The 17,259-nt window shown below is 38.9% G+C and overlaps 2 protein-coding genes across 5 annotated transcripts in view; one reads left to right on the top strand and one right to left on the bottom strand.

Moving 5' to 3' along the window:
- LOC138746519 (actin-related protein 2/3 complex subunit 1B-A-like) overlaps positions 1-7,010 on the top strand; it is a 39,961-nt gene extending 32,951 nt beyond the window's left edge. For both annotated transcript variants that reach the window (XM_069904754.1, XM_069904755.1), the window contains exons 6-10: positions 2,717-2,923; positions 4,203-4,278; positions 5,110-5,303; positions 6,109-6,199; positions 6,537-7,010. In XM_069904754.1, the coding sequence (XP_069760855.1) occupies positions 2,717-2,923; positions 4,203-4,278; positions 5,110-5,303; positions 6,109-6,199; positions 6,537-6,575 (607 nt within the window). In that variant the 3' untranslated portion in view covers positions 6,576-7,010. The remainder of the gene's footprint in view (positions 1-2,716; positions 2,924-4,202; positions 4,279-5,109; positions 5,304-6,108; positions 6,200-6,536) is intronic.
- Positions 7,011-16,226: 9,216 nt separating this feature from the next.
- The window catches only part of wipi2 (WD repeat domain, phosphoinositide interacting 2), a 38,631-nt gene continuing 37,598 nt past the window's right edge, over positions 16,227-17,259 (bottom strand). For all 3 annotated transcript variants that reach the window (XM_069904741.1, XM_069904742.1, XM_069904744.1), the window contains one exon: positions 16,227-17,090. In XM_069904741.1, the coding sequence (XP_069760842.1) occupies positions 16,972-17,090 (119 nt within the window). In that variant the 3' untranslated portion in view covers positions 16,227-16,971. The remainder of the gene's footprint in view (positions 17,091-17,259) is intronic.

Below are 17,259 nucleotides of genomic sequence, written 5' to 3'. Positions count from 1 at the left end.
TCTCCTTTATCTGCTCATAACACCCCTTTGATTTTTTTTGGTCACTTATTCATTCTAAAGGGCAATTTGCATCATGCTTTGAGAAAAACTCAGTCTTATTATGTTTAATATTGCTTTGATCTGTATCAGGTTTCCAATGCTATTGTCATATACTAATACACAAAATTCAACCTTTCCCTGCTGAAAAGGCACACAGAGGAGCTACTAACATAGCCTGGCACCCCCAACAATAAGAGCAAAAATCAATAAGAGACACCCAAGTGCCCGTGGATTCCCCTCTATTATTCCCACAACTTCTGCAACTGCACGGTCTCCAGTTCCCAGATCTGGACCTCCAATACAATCAGGAAGTTTTTCAGTGACTGACGCCACTGGCACCCTTTTGATTTCCAGTCCTGATACTTGGTTCCCTTGAACCAGTCTCCAGCCGCTGAGTCCCTTGCTGGTCTTCCTTGAAGGGTCATGCCCCAGCGCCATTGGGTCTGCAAACCCTTGTGGTCTGCTGCCAAGCACGGACCTCTGTGGTTTTCAATTTTTTTTTTTTAAAAAGCAGCCTCTTTAACAGTGTAGTAGACAAAAGTGTTGGAGAAACTCAGCAAGTTATGCAGGTCTTTTTTTAGTTGGAAATGGAGAGCAGAGGTTTTAAAGCAAGTCAATGGGTGACAGAACCAGTCAAGGTTACCTGCTCCTAATTAGCCTTGTCAATGGTTTCCACTGACCAATAGCCTACCCGCATATTATTGGGATGTGTGGGAGGCCTGGATCACCCAGACAAGTTATACAGTCACAGGGAGAGCATCCACATTCCAAACAGCACCTGAGTCAAGCTTGAGACAGCAATGCTAACTTCCTCACAGCTACAACCATTAACATAAATATTACAATTAACTACATCTCTGTATTCCTAGTGGTGCAAAGATCAACTCACACACAAGTCATTGTTATGTCTGTATTTACTTATCAATTACCATTGTTCAATAATTGGTAGTAGAATATTTAAAAAGGTAAACCACTAACACAGCCTTTTCTGTTTCACTATTGGATGCCTGAGCTTGTGCTCTAAAGGTGTAGGGATGTAGTGTGTAAACCTTGTAGTTGGTAAAATAGTGAGGCAGAAAATACTGCGCCAGTGTTTTACATTTTTATTATTCTACTGACAATCGTCGAACAATGGCAATTGATGAGTGAATATAGACATAACAATGACTTGTTTGCAAGTTGATCTCTACTCTACCTCAGCTCTTAGCTGCACTTTTGAGTAATCAATTATTTCTATTCTCAATGCTGTTAGTTCAAAAGAACAAGAAAATAACTCCATAACTTGCTGGAGGATGATCTCATTTCCCAAGTATTCTGTTGCTGCATTACCTTGTTGCATGCACAGGGGAGATGCACTCTACTCGGATCAAGATCCGGAGATAGTCTCATCTCACCCCAATCTAGATTTGCTTTCTGAGCTGCTTCTCATCTGCTCTCTGACTCCTAGTTTACAGTCTTTCAAGTGTTCCCCACTTGCCTCTTGTCAGATTTCATTCTCCCAAGTGTTCATGTTTGTTCCTTGATATCCAGTTACTACATCATCCTCCATTCTAGTTACCCTTTTATCAGGTTACACACAAGTTTTCTTGATCTAAAATTGCAGCATCATCCACGATGAGCAACTGGCATGAAGTCTAATGTTCTCTGGAGAGTTTTGTAACATAATTTGTGAAACAAGCTGTAATGTTTGGACCAAGTTAACATTGTTTCATCCAAAGTGTAATTAGAGTCTCTATAGCGGTGGTTCTCAACCTTTTTCTTTTCACTCACATACCACCTTAAGTAATCCCTATGCCATCGGTGCTCTGTGATGAGTAAGAGATTCCTTAAAGTGGTATGTGGGTAATGAGGGAAGGTTGAGAATCACTGCTCTAGACCCAATTGTTACTGAAGTATTTAACAAGAAAAATTGTCATTGGCGCATTTCCTTTGGAGTTATGAAACTGTGCACATAATGACTTACTGATTAAAACGGTGGTTTTCAACCTTTTTGTTTCCACCCACACACCACCTTAAGCAGACCCTTACTAATCACAGAGCACCCATGCAATAGGGATTACTTAAAGTGGTATGTGAGTGGAAAGAAAAATGTTGAGAACCACTGCTCTATAGTTAGCTTCAGGGTGACCAGTTAAGAATATCTGCTGATTAGGCCTGCAGTGATTTCTGCTGGCCATTAGTATCAAGTATGTGAATGTTCCTGGGTGGGTTTTCACTATTTCATGTTACTTACCAAGAGTATCTAATTCAGGAAAGTTCAGGTGGAACTGCAAACGTCCATGTGAAGCAAAGGGCAGGAGAAGTTGAGGAAAAGAACTCATTTTTTGTTTCCCTTTTAGACATTTAGACATTCAACATAGTAACGGATCCTTCTGGCCCACGGTCCCTAAATACATCCATTAACCTGCAAAAGGGTGAGAGGAAACACATGCAGATGCGATGAGAACAAACAAACACCTTACAGACAGCGCCAGATTTGAACCCGGGTCATTGGCACTGACTGCTACACTGTCCGTGCCACCCGTCCTCTTGGCCCAGCTCCATTGTTGCCTCTCACTTTTAAATTAGACAGTTAGAATCTCACAGGTGACCAGATCAAATGAGCAGCTTCTCTGTGCAATGGTAGTTTAATTGCAAGTACAATAGACTAATTGCACCTTTGCACTTCTGTTGTCAGGGTTTTCTCTGCCTACATAAAGGAAGTGGAGGAGAAACCCTCACCCACTCCATGGGGTTCAAAGATGCCATTTGGAGAACTGCTGTTTGAGTCCAGTGGGACTGGAGGCTGGGTTCATGGAGTCTGTTTCTCTGACAGTGGGGACCGCGTGGGCTGGGTCAGCCACGACAGCACTGTTTCTGTCACTGATGCCAACAAGAAGACTGTGTAAGTGCCTGGAATTGTTAGCATGGTTGATGGGACTAGCTTTAAACAGTACATTTCCATTTACCTTTGTATCCTCAAATCACTACTGCCAAAGATGTACATGTGGTTGTGTATCAGTCATAATTCCCACCAACAGGATTGTGAAAATAAACCAATCCTATTGTTCCAGTAGCATTGACTGAAAAATATTCTTCAGGAGACAGCACAGATCCTGCTTGCGCCTTTTTAAAAATACCTGGGATTTTTAAAAAAAATTCTCGCACGAGAGCATACATTGCCTTGATCCCAAAGGTGAGAGCCTATGCATTCCATGGTAAGTTGCCAAAATGGGTTGGTAATCGGAATTGGAGGGTTGCTTTTGTGATTGGAAGCCTATGTCTAGTAGTGTACCTCAGGGATTTCAGCTGGGACTCATGCTAAATAGGCTTGATTATAGGAGATATGATTCATAAGTTTGCAGTGTGGTTGAGAAAGAGGAGATTGGTATTAGGCCACAGGAATGATATTGATCAATTGCTAAGATGGACAGAGTAATGGCAGATAGAATACTATACTGGTAACTCTACCTGATGATTTTTTAAAAGGACAAAATGAAAGACACATGGGACATTTTATCTTCATAAGCCAGAAAATAGAATACAGGTGGGAAAGACATAATACAACTTTATAAAACCTTGGTTAGGCCACAACTGAGTAGAGTGTGCACATCAGGAAGGAAAGGACATTGAGAAAATTTTCAATAATGGACTTCTTCAGTAATGAGGGACAAGATAAGCTAGATTTTATGTCCTTGCAGCAGAGTAGGGGTATCTAAAGCACAGATTTTGAAGTCAGAGGCAGGGGGGTGCATTGAGGATCTGAGGAAGATATTTTAAACCCCAAAAGATGGTTGGAATTTGGGATTCATTGCCTCAGCAGTTGGCTAAGGCAGAGACACCCGGAACCTTTTAGTAGGATTTAGAGCACCTGAATTATTGAGATGTTGAATTGATGGTGAGGCAAACAGCCCGTTTCTGTGCTAGATCACTCCAGTTCGGTCTTTAAACATGTTAACAGGGGTGTTAGTTATTTCATGTCATTGTGGACCTGTGCTGTATAAAACTTGAGAATACCAGGCTTAATCTTGTTTTTAAAAAAAAGTTTGCTTGCAATTTAGATTCAAATCACTATTTTTAAAGGAACTAGGGTGTGCTGGGAAGAGAGTAAAATGTTGCTTAAGATTGCATAAGTGTATCATCAAGAATATTAACCTTTATTGAAAAAAATCTTTTCCTTACAGGATTGCTTCAGTGAACACAGAGTCTCTACCTCTCCTGACTGTTACCTTTATCACAGAGAACAGTTTAATAGCAGCAGTAAGTAATAGTCGCAGAAGTAAACTGGCATCACTTGCTGCAAGTTTGAAGAAAACTTTATGGAAAAACCTTGAATTATTAGAAGTGTATCAGAGATGAGGACATTCAGTGATGCTGGGAAATGAGGTGATATTCTATTTGGAACAGAGAAAGTTGAAGTGTAATGGGTTGTGACTGGGAGAAGGGTTGGCAATCAAAAGAAGAATAGAGAAAATAGTTTGGAGCAGGTTATAATAACCAGGAATTCACCATTTGAAAAGAATGGCAAAGGGAGATTTAGTAGAAAATGGCAATGAAAAAAATTAAGGGTAGTTGACAAAGCAGGGTGTGGGACAAACCCTTTCAGAGAGCCAGTAGAGGCACACTGGTCTAAAAAGCCTCAAGATTTTATTAATCAATGGCCAGTTCTGTTGGAGCCACCTATGCCTCATGGTTCCATGCTTGTTGAAAGTAAATAAGCACAGCACCAGTATAATACAGCAAAAGCTCATGAAATAAGTGCATCCTAGTCGTCTGCCTGTGCTGAGTTAAATAGAACAGGAACTCATCCAGGAAGGACGGTAACCTACCGCTCAGTCGAAGTTGCTGTCTGGCGAGTCCAGAGGAACCAGATGACTTCAGAATTCATGGGCAGGGGTGGATACCCATGAAAAGGCTTGCAGAACACTGAGAGCCTCAATGCAGCTTGAAGCAGTGGCTTGATTAAGAACATTATGGAAGATTTTTTTTTAAATTAATTTTGGATTTTAAATGCACAACAAAAACATCTATAAAATAAATAGCAATTTAATGGGATAGAGAATTCAGATTGTGCCCATCTTGTTCTCACAGGGTCACGATTGTTACCCTGTGCTGTTTACTTACAACAGTACCCAAGATAAGGTGACGTTTGGCAAGAAGCTGGATATTCCCAAGCAGAATGTACAGCGTGAAATGTCAGCTCTGGCAAAGTTCAGAAACTTGGATAAAAATGCCATGGCCAATGACAACATCACATTGAATACTCTCCATAAGAACAGCATCAGGTACAGAACAAAAATCAAACTGCTGAGAAATATTTGCCATACATACTTCTGAAGATGATTTTGGATTGTGCAACTATTGCTTTTCCACTCCAAGACCATTACAATTTATAAATGATATCTGGGTCTGGACTCTATTCACTGTTCCTGTATGATCCCAAATTTGATCCATTATTCCTCAGTGTTCTCTTTTAGCCTGGACCCCAAATTTACCACAACAATTTCCGTCATCCACAGCTTTCAGAGAAAATTAGTGCGGAAATAGCCCCACTCCAGACAGGAGAGTGGGAAACTGGTTGAAAAGGTGCAAGAGTGGCATAAACCAACCATACAAATATAACCTTTGGTGACCAGCTACAATTCTGATAGTCGCCCAGTTGTCTGCATAAATGGGTTAATTTCGGTCTTTCTGTTCAACTGGTTTCTGCTGAACTACCAGAACTCTTTGCAGTGTCTTGGACTCTACAACTGCTGCAAAGCAGTACAGCTAATGCAAGGCCAATCCCTGAACAGCTCATCTTATTTTACTGCTGTGTGTACTGATTTACAGGCCACACCTAGACTAGTATTCAGCAAAAATTTCAACAATCTTGCCTTCCTATGACCGTGCTGCTATCTCACACACTCAATCCATCCGTTAGTGAGCTGAACAAGAATCTACTAACGTGTAAGATCAGGATCAAGTGATTTGGTATCACTTTGCAAGTTGCAGTGTTTGTGGTGCGTGAGCACTGAACAAAACTGCTCGTTTCAGTAGGTTTGGGGGGGAAAAAAAAACTTTTTCCATAACTCATTATTTTCATTACAGCCAAATATCCAATCTTGAGGGTGGAAAGAAGAATTGCACCAAGTTTTGCACCACTGGCATGGATGGAGGAATGACAATTTGGGATTTAAAGGTAAAAGCATCTGCTTTTTAGTAGTTTTTGTGCTTTTTAAACTCAACCCCTATTCCAATCCTATTTTATCCAATTGATATTAATTCACCAAGTTCAGGAACATTCTCCTTACTCTAAATCACTACAGCAACATGCAAGTGCAGGCTCCAGTGCTGCACTGGGCCAAATAGATCAATAGAATATTTGCAGAAGCTTTGTTTTTCAAACTCTAGACCTGCTCAATGCTAATACCGGTTTTTTGTTTAAAAACTCATCACTGTGCCATCATCCTGTTTAATGAGTGTACTTATGGCTCCCTTACTTTCAAACATTTACCATTCTCTTTGTTTTTCCATAGACCCTGGAGGCCGAATTGAAAGATTTAAAGATTGCCTGAATCACAGGAGCTATCTCCGTCAAATGTGCAACTCCTCCAATTGCCCTGCCAGTCTTTGCCACACACTCGCTTAAAGCAAAGTTTTCAACTAATCTCAATTAAGGAAAATGTTGAAGTGATTATCATAATTGATCTGTAAATGTACCTTACAATATTATGTAGTGTTTCCAGGTACTCTCAAAAGGTACAGAAGCGTCACCTTCAGCAAATTGCTTTGCAATGACTCTATGCTCTGGTATTTGAATGCTGCATAAGGTGCTTTGGGCAAGTCCCAGTTCCTATCCTCAGGAGTTTGTCAAGATTATTCTTTTAACTGAAAAACAAAAATAAGAGCAAAAATATGTTGTATTTAGCCATTTTCAAGCTATCTTTGCTGGTCATAAGATGAAATCTGTTTCAAAGCTCTTGTGATAATAAAATGAACCATTAATCAAACATCATTTTCTTTAAACCCTACTTCAAAATATTTGGGAATCACTGAATCAAATAGACTCCAATAATATCTTTCAAATTTTACAAAAGCAAACTATCACATTATCTATGGTGAGAACCAGGAATATTTGGTCTAATTTTCTGTGAATATCCAAACTGCTGAGGTTAACAGTCTATAGGCAGAATGTAGAGATAGTAGGGTGGAGGCTTTTAATATTTAGGAAAAAAATGCTTAATCTGTTGCCAAAGGGAGATGAAGGCAGATTAAGCAGTAAATGGGGTTGAATTGATTAGTTCAATCAATATTCTATGAGCCCCTCTCTTGAATAATGTCAGATCCCTTTCTACATTTTCTCTGGACAACACATTTTTACAAAACTTGCTTTTTTGGAAAAACAAATTGTGGATTTCGATAGATAACTTCAAGCTAAACACAAAGATAATTTCAGATTTGCTGTCATCACATAGGAAGTTGAAGAAAAATTAAATTGACTTTTATTGAATTTCGTATAGTTCAACTGACAAAAATATTTTGCTGCTCATTTTTATTTGTACTCATGTAAGTGTCGAACAACATTCAGCCAGAATGGATGGATTCCAGTTGCCCTGATACTGCTTTTCCATGGTTGTCACTGATTGCACCAAGATCAGCAGAGTGGAAGTCCAAGTACAAATGCAGAAAATGAATTTTCATTAACTGTTACACTTCATGGTTCTGTATGCTTAAAATATGTTGTCAATCACCTGAATGTAGTTTGGTCTCTGTAGTTGCCAAGAAACTTCTCAGCAATATCTTTAAATGCCTTCCATGCTACTTTCTCCAGATTCACTAGCAGATCTTCGAACCACTTGTCATTGAAAACATGTCTGATTTGTGGACCAACAAAAATGCCTTACTTAATCTTGGCACCAGTTATTCTTGGAAACATCTGTCTCAAATAGCAAAATCCATCACCTTCCTTATTCATTGCTTTCAAGTTAAAAAAAAAATCAGATTTGTATGACGACGAAGCAGAAATATGTTGGGTGGACGAGTAGTTTATGTGTCATACTTTTCTCACCTGGAACCAAATGCTTATGGAGTGGCCAGTTCTATTAAATGCAATGTGATCCTTTAGCACAGGCATCCCATTCACAAATTGAACGACAGTACTTGGTATATCCAAGCTGCATTCCTAGTAGCAGAGCCAGTACTTTTAGATCACCACAGATGTTCCAGTTGTACTGTATGCATTTCAACAACATTTCTATGTTATCGTAGATTTCTTTCATGGTATTGCATAGCCAATGGCTACTGAAGGCTGGACATTGCCATTGTGTAACAGAGCAGCTTTTAGATGCAACTTTCATGAATCTATAAAAAGTTGCCATTGTTGTGGATTATGAACAACCCTTCAAAGTCATTGCAGAAACAGAAGTTGACAACCTGCATAAAGACAAATTTTTGTACCTGTTGACAGCAAACCCCATTCTTGCAGTCTTGGACCAAGTAGTTTTGCTTTTGACAAACAAATCCCTGACCAGGTCATTTAATTTTGGCTGTGTAATCACATGAAGATAATCAGGCATAAACAGTTCATCATCTGGATCAGTGTCATTTTCCACATCTGGATGGTGCATTATGGCATCTTCTAGGCTCCATGTCTCTGGTGGTTTCATAACTTGCAAACTGTCATCATGCAGTACTGGTTTCATGGCTGAATGAAGATTGGGGAATTCATTTTTAGCAAAGAAGCCAGTCAGATAGAAGCAACGGTCCTTCGATTCCAACTATATCATTGGGACTGCAAATGGTATGGATTTCCAAACAACTTGGAGCCAAGCTCTCAGGTTGACTGCACATGTTCAACAACAAATGTGAAGAGCCCAGGCTTTGTCTTGATCACCAATTTTACATCTGAAGTAGAGCTCATAGAATTTCTTAATAACTGCAGTCATGCTGCATTTTTGAGCCTCAAGTCTATACTCATCACAAAGGCAACAATGTATCACAGCCATTGCGACTTTGATGACATTTTTGCTGTATTGAATCTTCCTGAATAAATATACTCACACTATTGCCTTAAAAAAAAACATGCGCATCAACATGCATTCAAATATATAATCAATGTAATGCATAGCATCTGTATATGAGAGCTGCTTTTATAGCCCATCTGCATCTATCCTGACTAAGCATGCCCAGGCCTAACATTTGCATAGCACCTCCACCAAGTGATGCCCAGGCATGCTTGGACTGACCAAAACAACTTGCTTTGTGGGCAAAAAACTTAAAATATGACCGGAGATCACAAAAATATTTTATATCTAAAAGACAGCATGTGATAGGAAACTTTTAAGGTGATTTTCATGATCCGCAGACCAAAATACATCTAAAAGTCTTCAGGAGGCAAAACCTTAGTTGTTCAGTGCCATTTTCTAGTCAGATCATTTAGGAATATTTATCTCATGCTAAACAGTTGAAATATATTTCAGATATTGGTGGCTTTTGTGCGCTTTTCATTTATGAGCAAATTATAATTATTCATAATAAACAATTGGTGCCATTGAGTGGTGTTATGTAGAATATAAAATCATATGATTGCAGCCATGGACCGAAGCATCACAGAAACAAACCCTTTGGGCCACCAAGCTCCTATCCTATCAACTTCTCCCAGATTCTGCCACTCACCTGCATGCTAGAGCAATTTACAGTTGCTAATTAATTAGCAATCACATCTTTAGAATGCGACAGGAAACCGGAGCACCTGAAAAATGTACAAACTTCACAAAGTAAAATAAGTGGTCTGGGTCCAATGAGAGTTAGCAGAGCTGAGGCAGCAGTTCTGTTAGCTGCACCAGTATGCCTGCCTCTCCTCGCTCCGTAACAAGTCTGTGATGTTATGGATAACATGATAGGCTGAAGATCCAACTGTGATCGAGGACCATTTGCAAAAGTACATTCTGAATCATGAGACACTAGCACCCAGGATTAGGCACAGGGAGTGGGGACTCCAAATGAGTGCCCTGGAATCGTATTCACGCAGAATGGGGAGTTTACAGGGAATGCAAATTGTACCAAATGAGTGCCCTGGAATCGTATTCACGCAGAATGGGGAGTTTACAGGGAATACAAATTGTACCAAATGAGTGCCCTGGAATCGTATTCACGCAGAATGGGGAGTTTACAGGGAATGCAAATTGTACCAAAAATATGGACAGTTGGTCGGTGAACAAGTGGCTGAGGATGGGTCAGAATACACAAAACATCACTCCCCCCTCATAAATTAAACATCTGCTCAGAAAATTAAAAGGAAATTTGTGAGACCAGTTTTACCATAAAGCCACACTGATTATCCCTCTCAAAGGGAAGGAAAATCCTCTCCCTTGGTACTCTACACCACCCCCATCATTTCCCTGCCAATAATACAAGGACATGGAATCCAATGTAACACACACACACCCCACCCCACCCCACCCAGGAGCCGGATGTCCGACCTCACTTCATCATGTTGAACAGCGACATCAACCAGATATGATAATTTACTGCTATCACCCCTGGAATACTGCTAACAGAAAAAGCTATGGCAATTAATTTTTTTTTAAATCAAAAAGGAAAACAAAAAAAATTCCACTGCATGATACCCCTAACCAGCAAAATTCAGTCCATGGTTAGTGAATCAACTTGCTTTAATTATTTTGAGAGGTTGTCATCTGAAAAATCACATCAATTTTATGCATTCTGAAGTCAGTTTACATCCACTGTAAGAGAAGCAAATATACTTCCCTTTGCAGTTCCCCAGACATACCAAAGATAGCTTTGAGAATGCAGGTGGTAGTCAAAGTCCAATGACTGAAGCCTGTGTCATCACATCCTGGAAATGACCAAAAACTGCATGTGAAAAACACTTTGATTAGCAAGATGGATTGTTTTCTATTCCAATGTCAATTACTCTTGGATGAAGCAATGCAAGATATGAAGCAGATCCTTTTAATAAATGTAATTTTCAGAGCCCAATACATTTTCCAGCTGATAAGGGGTGCTTCTTAGCCTCTTCTTAATTATCATTATGTGGCTTCTGTTTCACAGCCTTGCTTCTTTCTTCCAATACATGACAATCAAAACTGCCTCCAAACCAGATTCGGGAACTGAATGAAATCCTCTCAGAATTAGGGGTTCTGGTTTGTGGTGTCCAAAGGGGGAAAATAAACCATACGTACAAGTAACTTTACTAGCTGATTTAAATACTTTTGCAACACCATCACAATCTTTGTTCCAACCCATCTATAAAACACTCATCAGAACAGACCAGAGTTACTTTCTAGAATGCTGGCCTATCAACTTCCATCCTGCACAGGGACAAGAAGCTAGACTACTGGCAACATCACCACCTTGGCCTTGAATACAATGTTCACTTTCTAGGATTCTATCAGTTAAGGTCTCCATGTGTGGCCCATATTAATTTTCAAATGCCCATCCATATACAAATCCCTCCTGCTTTTTGAAGGGGTACTTAACTATTCTGTTCATAGGTTTTTTCAGGTGCATTCTACTCTTTGTTAAGAACGCGCCTGAAGAAGCAGAAGCAGCCCTTTAAATTGCCGTTCAGGTGGCAGCGTTTAAAGCAAAATGCTGGCCACCTGAAGGACACAGCTGCACAGGATGCGGCTGGAAGCACACTCCTGCCCAGTGTCAGCCGTGATTAGCAGCCTGACCCTTTTACATCCGCTTTCAGCCAGCTGCATTCAGGTGGCTGGGGGAGCCACTGAGCTGAGCTGATTAGCCCTCTAGGAGGAGGGTTACGTAGCTTGCCTCAAGAGCGTACCCTGCACATTCAGGTGGCCTCAAAACAGCCGCATATTGCCTAAACATGCAGCTTTACATGCAGGGCAATTGGCCACCTGAAAGTGCCTCATGTCTTGGAAACGTGTTAAAATGCCTCCAAATTTCTGAAGCAGATGCCTTCTTTCAATTATTACTGAAAAATATGATAGAAAAGATTTGATACCATAACAAATGACACACAAGAGTCTGCAGATGTTGGAATCTGGAACAAAAAAAATCTTCAGAAGGAATGCAGTGGATAAAGCAACAACAATAAAGAATAGTTAACATTTTGGGTCAGAGCCCTTCATCAAGACTCAACATGTCTTGATAATCTATTCTGACCCAAAATGTCAATTTTTTTTTGTCCCATTGCATTTCTCCAGATTGTTTTTGATGTAAAACCATAGAACATTATAGCACAGAAACAGGTCTTTTGGCCCTTCTAGTCTGACCTGCACCCTGTCCACAGCTCTTCATATCCTTCCCATTCATGTACCTGTCCAAATTCTTCTTAAATGTTAAAATTGAGCCCACATTCATTTCACCTGGCAGCTCATTTCACATTCCCACCACTCTCTATGAAGAAGCTTCTCCTGTTACCTCTAAACTTTTCCCCTTCCACTCTTCACCCATGTCCTCTGGTTGTATCTCACCTTCCCTCAGTGGAAAAAGCCGACCTACATTTACTGTCTGTACTCCTCATTATTTTAAAATACCTCTATCGCATCTCCCCTCATTCTTCTACGCTAAATGGAATAATCTTAACCTTTCCCCGTAACTCAGTTCCTGAACTCTGGCAACATCCTAGTAAATCTTCTCTGCACCCTTTCTATCTTGTCTGTAGTTGGGTGACCAAAACTGCATGCAATACTCCAAAGTTGGCCATTTCACTCCTTAAGCTCATTCTTCTATTCAATAAATCACCAACTCCATTTAATTGCCTTTGCTCTAACCCCCCCCCCCCACCCCCACCCCAACAAATAATTTATTTTAACAATGTTTATTTGGTTTCATCTACTAAAGGTAACATTTTTAATAGTGGTGGCAGTAATTCCAAGAACCAATCATTTTAATGGAATATTATACACGGGGAAAAGTAAATAATCTTAAACTTCCTGATGAATTTTACTTCCTTGTCTCCAATTAGAATCTCACAAATATCTGAGGTATTAATCCATTCAGGATGGTTTGTAAACTTTCAGGCCCCAGATTGCAATGAGTCCATATATTGCTTGCCAATGTCAGGGTTGTTCTCACCAATTGGAAACTACAACCTGAAAGGCCCAAGGCTCAGAAATTTTCCTAATCCATTTTGTGACTGCCCATAACTTGGACCATTTCACCTTCATATTGACTATAGTCCAGGGGAAGAGTAAATTAGATGTTTGATCAATGTACACACAGCAAGTCTATTGTAAGGGCTGTACAGTCATTGCAAAGGCTACTCATCTCAGAATTGATCAGAAATAAAATTGGAGAATTTCTTTAATTGTGAGAAACTCAAATATTCAGCACTCAGGCCACATCTCTGGAGAGAAAAAGGAAAGTTAACATTTTAGCTCAGTGACATTTTATCAGACTAATGAAGAATTTCCTCCAATTCTTGTTAATTGTTACTTTCAGCTCCAAGATAATTATATATTCATGACTGGTGGTGAACTTCAAGATTAGTCAGCTTCACGATGACATATTCAATTACATATTTACTACACAACCTTCTATTTGTCTGCAGAGAACCATCTTAAAAAGGTTGGAAAGCAAATGTGGATTAAAAATCCAGCACTTTTTGTTCATTGTTTTTAATAATTTTCTCTGTTGAAAACATTTCTTAATTACAGATCCATCAGTGTTAAAATGTGCAAATTCTTTTGTCTTCACATTGCAAAATTCATCACTTCAAATGTAACTAAATTAAAAATTAAAGTCATTAAAAAAAAGATTTTGTCAGGTATTGAGAAAAATCAGAAACAAGGAAAGCATCTTCCATATAGGACCCGATTCTGATTCCAGCTCATTTTTCCCCAGTACACCCAATGGTTTTAAAAAAAATTACCCAGTCTCAACAGAATTTTGTCTTCCAAATCAGAAAATAGATGCTTCACCACACCATTTTTGCTGTGAAGAGAAGGTTTCTGCATTAATGCCAAAATATATTTTGGGGATAACAATGGTACATTACCAATCTTGAACAACCAATGTCAAAAGAATATTCGAACTCTGGGTCATACTCATTGAGAGCACAGTAAACTATAGAAAATGTCAGTCTCCAAAAACAGATTAAAATGTACAAAATATTTTAGTTGGGCACACAACTTACTTACAATATGCATAACCTAATGTGCAAGGAGAATTTGCAAATTACGTAATGTCTCTCCTTTTCCCAGCAAATTGTCTCTTGCACATTTCTTTGGCATTTGACATCTGATACCTCTAGCCCTAAATTATAGTTAACATGGACATCAAGTAGTTTTGATGTAGCACATCCAACTAGCCATTTTTACTGGTGGTGAATTATTAGGCTTTTTATAATTCAACAGTAACATAGCTCTGCCAAATTTTCTCCTCATGCTGCATCTAAGAAATAAATTTTAGGCAGATTTTTTTTTTGGATAATATCAGAAATTTTAAGATTTAATTTTCCTTGATTTGCCTAATTGAAGGACTTAAATATGACTATTATTACATCTGGTCCAATAAAACAAAAGCCTTTTCTAGCCAAAACACTGTACACCTCACCCAGCACTTCCAAATGATAAAGTTCTATAGAACTCTGTTCTTTCAATAGAAATATTGCTAAAAAAAGTACAGATAAGCACAGTAAGTATGATACTTACTGTTCTCACTAGGATTTGACTGAATTTGTCTTTCTGTACTGCCCCAACCTCAAAAGCTCTACTAAATTATACAATTTCAGTTAAAGGTTAAAAAGCATTCAACAAGTACAGATTCTTTAAAGTGATCATTTTCAGCCCCTTTCAAAGAAAGACATTTTAATATCCCCTATTTGTCACTGGAGGCAAGGAAAAAAAAATACAGTGGTTACATCTGCTGAGCAGCCAACTTTTGAAAATAATGTCTTTCACATTCTCTCATCTGTCAGTGGAATATTTGAGCACATGACATCAAAACAATGGGATATTTTGTAACCAATCACATTCTTGCACAATTCTTATTACATATTGGTTAAAAGCCATGCAAAGCACTTTTCAGGATTTTCGTGTTATTGTGGTTACCAGGTGGAACAATCAAGAACACTGGCCTAACTCTGGGTAGCTGCACGCTCCTACTAAGTAAGCATGATCACAGAAGAAAATTTAAATTTAATTTTTAAAATTAAATTTAGTCATACAGGACGGTAACAGGCCATTTTGGCCCACGAATCCATGCCACCCAATTTATAGCCAATTAACCTACATCCCCAGTACATTTCGAATGGTGAGAGAAAACTGGAGCCCCTGGGGAAAAACCCACACAGACACAGGAAGAATGTACATACTCCTTACAGACCGCATGGGATTTGAACCCTCGTCTCGATTGCTTGCGCTGCAAAAGCATTGTGCTAACTGCCACACCAACCATGCTGGAAAAGCTGCAGAATTGTAACCTAATTCCAATTTCTATTATTCACTACCTCAGAAATACAACAACTGGCACCTCATCTGCAATAGATTTGCATTATCAGAAGTTGAACTGTGAACCTTCTCTACACCACCACAGAGGTGGCCAAATAAAAGAAAACCTGGTATAAATGCCTTAGAATGAGCAGCTTTTGATGGTATAAATTCAAAACATAATATATACAGATTTGTGTGCCAAAAGCCAGTTTTCTTTTCCTCCATCTCAAAAAGACAGGCTAGTTGTATGTTTTAAGTTGATACAATTATATGCTACCATTTTTAAAAATAAAATGGTCTTCCCTGTGTCACTTAAAAATGGAAATAGCCAAATTCCAGCAAATTAGTAGTTGTAACAAAACTTGACAATTTTTGAAAATTTATACGGAAGAGCAAACAAAAGCACTCGTTTCAATTTTCAGTTGTTAAATGAAGCATGACCCCTTCTAAAACAATGATTTGAAATGCATTTTATAACGGCAATTAGTCAAAAATCAAAGGTCCTCCCTCTATTGCTGAACTTTCAGATGCTACAGGAATTTCTAAAATAATTTATAAACAAAAGTCTTCAGAATCAGATGGGCACTGCAGAGCTGAAATTTGGCCATTGAGACAATAAATGAAAACTCAAACCAACATTAGAATACCAAATCTTTCCTGAATCATGCAGACTGGAAGTAGCAATCTCTCCAGCTGATGCACTTCTAATTATATTTGTAGAAATGCAAGCGAGTCAGGTGTAGAAGTGGAGCATCGTCCTATGTTCACTTCTCTGGAAAAGAATCTACTGTAATCACAAGATTCAAAAACACATGGGATTCCAGTTTTTATTTTTAGAGTAACTTACAAATATTTAAACCCTTTGGATTAAGACAAGATTCATTCTTAGTGTCACACTCAATGAACCGTCTCTTTTGGGGCAAAATTTAAAATTAAATTCTTCATTGTTCCCCCAAAAGGAATGAAATTCGAAGGACCACAATTTTACACTGCCAAGTCTGATTTAAGCAAATAGACAAAACCTTACAGGAAATTCCAGGAGGCTGGATACAATGTTTTACATTTTTAAAAAATGGCTTGGGATGGGGTTGCTGCCTTAGAAACCTGTGACCCTGAATAGAGGAACAAAGTGACCCAAATCTTTTAGTTCAGGTAATGAGTAGAAGGGAGGTCAATGAGGAAAATAACTGGATGGCAATATTAAAGTGGCTCCTAAATTCTCAAATCTTGGCACATGTAAACATGCAAAGCTAGTAGGCTCGAAGGCTGCATAAGGCAGCAGTTTTTGGCCATAGAAGGGAAAAAAAATTACATACCAGTCAAAATCTTCACATGAATTAAAAGCCACTGGGGGTGAGGGAGAAACATTATATGTGTCTTCAATATTATAGAATTAAGCTACAGCTACAATGTTTCAATTCTTTAAAATGTTCCTTCCACATTTTACTTCACACTTTCTGTCCTGCAACGATAAAAGTCTGCAGCGTCATATTTCAGTCTATTGCAAGTGTCCACTGTCAATTTGTGCCAGTTCACAAAACAAAGGTCACTCGCTCTTAAGAATCAGTGGAGGAGTTTCGTTGTCCTCATCCATTCGCAATGTGCCAATATTCAAATCATCATCTGGGTCAATTCCGCCCACTGCTCCTTGGTCCTCTGGGTAGGCTGCATTGACAATATTAAAGAACAAATTTCAGAAACATATCTATTGGCATTAATGATAAGAAAATCTTTGCCAATGCAAGCAGTTGGAAACTTGGAGCTTACACAGTTCTATTTGATAGCATATCATTCAAATCTTGGGAAAGTAACCAAATCAGTTTTTATAGTGTTG

Source organism: Narcine bancroftii, chromosome 12 (genome assembly GCF_036971445.1).
Source record: "Narcine bancroftii isolate sNarBan1 chromosome 12, sNarBan1.hap1, whole genome shotgun sequence".
Lineage (NCBI taxonomy): Eukaryota > Metazoa > Chordata > Chondrichthyes > Torpediniformes > Narcinidae > Narcine > Narcine bancroftii.
Note: the sequence above shows the minus strand (reverse complement) of the source record. Positions and strands in the feature narration are given on the sequence as shown.